At 45.7% G+C, this 5,783-nt stretch overlaps 1 protein-coding gene across 1 annotated transcript; it reads left to right on the plus strand.

Annotated features, from left to right (window-relative positions):
- Positions 1–399: 399 nt before the first annotated feature.
- Positions 400–5,783, plus strand: LOC102894968 (5-hydroxytryptamine receptor 3C-like). Its single transcript, XM_015599885.1, is given in 9 exon segments — positions 400–466; positions 1,741–1,907; positions 2,315–2,359; positions 2,836–2,945; positions 3,221–3,390; positions 4,187–4,347; positions 4,820–5,024; positions 5,210–5,425; positions 5,554–5,783. Coding segments are annotated over 9 exon segments (1,371 nt in total).

Consider the following 5,783-nt stretch of genomic DNA (forward strand, 5'->3'; position numbering starts at 1 on the left):
AATTATCTCTAATGAATACATAACCAACACCCTAAATATTGTCACCTTTCCAAATCTGCAGATTCCCTGGCCTTAGAAGAACATAATTCTTATTTCCCAAGCCCACTCTCTCTCAGTAAGGCAAGTTATTTTGCTATTGATCTCAACACAGAGCTGCCAAAGCAGGCATTTCTCTCTTAATCTTGGCCCAACTTCCTTGCTGCCTGGAGTCCGGAAGGCATACCTGGACAGGGGCAAAGCAGGACGCTCTGCTGTGACCACTCTGGCCACAGCCTCTCACCAGGGAGTAGTCACCTGAGCAGTATTCAAAACCAGGAATCAAGGTGTGGTCTGAGCTCTTTTAAGCTAAAGGTTTGGGGGCTCCTGGTGAGTCCCCAGAGAAGAATCCAGAAGAGGAAGATGAAAGGGGGGTGCTCCACTAGGAGGGGACTCTCACTCTACCTCACTGTCAGCCTTCTGCTTCAAGGTAAGGTGGGCAAAAACAGGGAAGACCAGAGTGTGGTTCTGAAGGACATCTAGAAACTTCCCTCTAGCACTTGAAGGACTTTCAGAATTAATAAGTTAAATATTTCTTCTATAATGTCTGTGTCTTGATTTCTTTTTGGTGACAGGCAGAAAGACATTCCGCTGGTCAGGACAAACAACCTTCCTCTATTCCTAACTGCATAAGAATTTACCAAACTGTCCCATTTCACCACCTCTCCAAATTCCACCTTTTTACTGACCTCCAATGCCCCTTTCCACTCTATCTCTTTTTCCTTTGATATGATATCTATGAGAAGAGTAGCCACTAATTTTAAACATGGTCTAAAAAAGTAAGTAAAAACACCAAGGGAGGGTGGGGATCAGTCTGAGGTAGAAGGAAGTGGAGACTTTGCTTCCACGAGGAGGTATTTGTTCCCAGACCAGGCACATACCTTAAATATTATGGAAAGAGATGGAGATGGAGAAGGTTAGGCAGAGAAAAAGATCACACAAAGATGGAAATGGGCAAAGATTCTGCTCAGGTACTGCCCAGATCGCTCCCTGGCCACAGCTAAGAGACCATACCACATAGGCATCACTACGTGATTGGCATATGATATATGCTCAGTGGTATTGTCTAATGATCCCAATGCTGGAAATAAACTCCTAGATATGAGGTCACTAGATATTTGCCCCTTGATATGGGCAAAATAAATGCATAGCACCAAGGTAAGTACCCATTCAGAATACCTACTACATATTCTTCATACCTACCTAGTAAGTGCAGTGTTTGCTTCTCTTATCTTTTTGATAAATCAGTTCTTACAGAAGTCCCTTAGGAAGGAATGCAGAAGAGAAATACATTAGAGCAGATTTCTAAGTGACCCAGACTACAAGTTTTAGGGCAGTGCTCAGCAGTGCTACTAGGAGAGCCCAAGAGGCTTGCAATGGGTATACCAAAAGGCACCTTGAAGTGGCTGTCATTGCACCAAGGCTGAGTTTGCGTAGAGATTTGTGCAGGTTTTGCATGAGGATGAAACAATAGGAATGAGAATAGAGTACTGACTTGGCTCATCACATTGTCTTCCACCATTTGCCTACCAGACCAGCCCATCCTCTCCGGTCCTAGCAGGAAGAGGTTTTGGCCTTGGGGAGTCTTAGTCCAGGAAGGAGGGTTCCCTTGCACCTCCCAGTATGTCTCCTGTTTTCACTCTCTGCAGAGAGGCTCCAGCTCTGGCAATAGAGACCCTCTCTCAAAGTCTCTGTTCTCTTCAGGAAGAAGTGATGCTTTCACCATCAATTGCTCAGGTTTTGACCAGCATGGGGTGGATCCTGCTGCCTTCCAAGCAGTGTTTGACAGAAAGGCCTTCCGTCCAGTCATCAACTTCAGCATCCCTACACATGTCAACCTCTCCTTCACCCTGTCTGCCATCCTGGAAGTGGTGAGACCTGGTCCCCACTTTCCATGCCTTCTAATAAGGAACAAGAATGTCGACTCAGCATTGTTCTGGTCCAGTGGTAAACAGTGGTACCCTAAATGGATTTCATACAAATAAAGGGTTTTCTTGTGAGATAGGGAGACATAAAGAAAAGGGCTGCAATGATATTTTTTCAGGAAGGATTTGTCCTCGAGTTCTGTCCTTTCTGGAATGCTCCAGAAAGAAGTAGTCTGTCTGTCAATGAAAACCTGACTTGTCCTAGATACAAGAGGAGACAAGTAAGGGAAAAACAGGCCAGCATGTAGAACTATGCCTAGATCAATAAATTAGTAAATATTGATAAGAGTACGAGGTGGGAGAGGGCCAAGTCTTTTTGCACTAGTAATCTCAGATGGGAATTTCTTTGCCAGGATGCACAGCTCCAGCTTCTGACATCATTCTTATGGATTAATTTGGTAAGGCATATTCACCTATCCCATTCTCAGTTCCATTTATAAGTTTTATTTGAAGAGTAACTTAAAGGTTTTGCAACCCAAATCTCTGCCCAATGTATAAATCTTTCTGAGACAAATAAATCCATCTAGAACTGGGCTGGCCCTATGGACACGAATCTCCTTGGGCAGTTTAGGAAGGTAGAAATGCTGACCCCCAAAAAATGGCCAAGTGGTTGCAGGCCAATCTGTTGGTGTGTTCCTGCATCCAAGTGGTATTAGGCTATATTTAAGGTCTCTCTGGGGGGGGAGGGGGGAAGGGCATTGAGGGGTACTTTGTTAATGACACATGGGTAGATAAAGAGGAGGAGATAGGCTGTGGTCATTAGGGACAAAAGTGGAGTTAGAAGATCAGAGTTTACAGAATGGGAAAGGCAGGAGAGGCTGACTGGGCAAGCTAAAGCATCCCTCACCTCTAATTCCCACTGCTCTGCATGCAGATTTGGGACAATCCTTTTATCAGTTGGAACCCAGAAGAATGTGTCAGCATCAATAAACTCACTGTATCAGCTAAAAACCTGTGGCTCCCAGACATCTTCATCACGGAATCGTGCGTATCTGAGCTGGGAAAAGCCCGCATAAAGCCCATCTGCAAAGAACAGCCTTGGGTCAGTGCAGGGCACAGGGACACTGAAAGATTCAGACAGGGGCAAGGTTTCAATTAATCAACTCCAACAAAACACTTTGAGAAATAGAAGAGAAGAGATAGAGTGATATGAAAGAGCCTAAGAGGAAAGCACAGCAAGAAAAGACCTGGGAAGAAAGGGAGACAAAAGTAAATTAAGGCACCCACAGACCCACCTTTTTCCTCTCTCTTACAAGCAGCATGGAAATGAGTCAGGCACCTCCAGATCTCACCGCATATGTCAACAGCGAAGGTCGAATAAGGTATGATAGGCCAGCACAGGTGACCAGTATCTGTAACCTGGACATCTTCTACTTCCCTTTTGACCAACAGAACTGCACCTTCACCTTCAGTTCCTTCCTCTACACAGGTGAGCAAGACACATTTCGGCAGCTATCTAAGATTTAGGGGGAAATATTTAAGTGGTGTAGGTATTATTAGAGAAGAGTTTAGTGTTTCTTAACTCTGGCTGCCCACTAAAGCTTTTTAAAAGTACTAATAACTATGCATCACCCCAGAGAGTTCAATTTAATTGTTCCAGGTGGGACCTAGGCACTGTTAGTTTTCATATTTCATCAGATGTTGCTAATGTGCAGAGTTAAGAACTACTACTTTAATTCCTCAGTAAAATCTAAAACAAAACAAAAAACAGTAAACTACTGTTTTAGGTCTTGGATGACCCTTGCACCAGTTGAGGCCCACCTGACCCTGCAAACCTTCTAACTTTAGTAGCCAACGCACTTAAACCAGTAAATCAATGTAACCGAATGCCACCAGGTGTCATGTGGCAGATTTGGATAAATCGATCATTATAATAGGCATGCATGTAATTATAAAAATGTCGAGCTGTTCAAAACTGATTCCACTGAAACAACACCATACAACTGGGGAATTGAGAAGGAAAATAGGAATGACTCCAAAAGTTCTTGACACATGTCAAGTCATATCTAAAATTCCCATAACAGCTTAGACTCATTCTTGTTTTCAACCAAAAAGATCATACACATATGAACTGCCAGTCCTGTAGCCCACTTCTGAAAAGCAGGATGCCCTACTTTAAAAGGGAAGAAAGGAAAATTTGTTGAAAAAACTTAGTGGGGAAGGAATTGAATTTTGTGGGCAGGAGGCTTGAGAGCACTGTGGACTAAGTCCGGCCTCCTTTGCAGTGGACATCATGGTCCTAGGAATGAACAAGGAAGTATGGGAGATAACAGAAACGTCTCGTCACATCATTCAGACTCAGGGAGAGTGGGAGCTCCTGGGCATTAACAAGGCCACCCCAAAGATGTCGGTGGGCAGCAATGTATATGACCAGATCATGTTCTATGTAAGTCCAGGGGTCACTCCCTGACTTCTGATCCCATTTGCTCTGTGGTTTTCCATTTGATCGAAAGCTCTTTGGGATATAAAAAGAAACTCTAGGGGGTTAAGCACCTGCTCCCCACTCCACCCTCTACCATAATGGCCCTAAAGAAGGATCCCTAGGATCTCTGCCCTACATAGAGAAAGAGCAACTTGACTGTCATAAGAATGGAGCAGCCACCTATCTGATGGTACAAAGGGCCCTATCTGCCTCTAAACATCTACAGTTGTATTCCCAGGAGGTTGGACACAAATGAAAATTAGAGAATAAACTGGAAGCACTTCTGCATGATTAAAAAAATGTGTATGTTACCTAAAGAGATCATCCCATAGCCAACCTAATAGCACATCGACAAGGATTAGACAGTCAAATATACAGTTGGGCCTCTGGCATCAGTTTATTTGTCACATTCTCCACACTCTCCGCTCCCGACCAGGTGACCATCAGGCGCAGGCCCAGACTCTACGTCATAAACCTTCTGGTGCCCAGTAGCTTTCTGGTTGCCATTGATGTCCTCAGCTTCTACCTGCCGGCAGAAAGTGAGACTCGCGCCCCATTCAAGATAACCCTTCTTCTGGGCTATAATGTCTTCCTGCTCGTGATGAATGACTTACTTCCTTCCAGTGGCACCCCTCTCATCGGTATGGCCTCTCCCACTTTCTGGGGAAGCAAAGGCAGCAGAGGACTGGGAGGGGGACCAGGAGAACCGGCGGTCTCTTTTAAGGAGAAAAGGGGTCCTGAGGAAAAATTGATTTGGGGAAGGAAGCTTAAGAAAAGTGTAGAGATGATTCTGCCCTGATTTACTTAAAATTCACTTTACCCTCAGGTGTCTACTTTGCTCTGTGTCTGTCGCTGATGGTGCTCAGCCTGCTGGAGACCATCTTCATCACCTACCTGCTGCACCTGGCCACCACCTGGCCCCCACCCATGCCTCGATGGCTCCACTCCCTGCTTCTACACTGTGCCAGCCCAACAAAATGCTGCCCCACTGTGCCCCAGAAAGGAAATACGGGCCCTGGCCTCACTCCTGCCCACCTGCCTGGTAAGGAAGTCAGCTCCACCCACACTCTCTTTTCTCATGCCTCTGTTTCTCTGCTCCTGCCTCTTCCCTGTTCCCCTCCCTCCCTGGTGACCTTCAAAGTCCATGGCTAGGTTTCTATCTGTCCTTAGGTCTGAAGGAGCCATTTGAGTTGGTGGGGAAGGTGCCAGGTTCCTGAGAGGCAGAGGTAAATGGGTGCCCTGGGCCAACGAGGGCTGGGCAGGGAGATGAGGCTCAGAAGCAGCGCTTGGTCAGCCTGTGGGTGCAGTTCAGCCACGTGATGGACACCCTGCTCTTCCGTCTCTACCTGCTCTTCATGGCTACCTCTATCATCACAGTCATTGTCCTCTGGAACACCTAG

The sequence above is a fragment of the Pteropus alecto genome, unplaced genomic scaffold (genome assembly GCF_000325575.1).
Source record: "Pteropus alecto unplaced genomic scaffold, ASM32557v1 scaffold88, whole genome shotgun sequence".
Classification (NCBI taxonomy): Eukaryota; Metazoa; Chordata; class Mammalia; order Chiroptera; family Pteropodidae; genus Pteropus; species Pteropus alecto.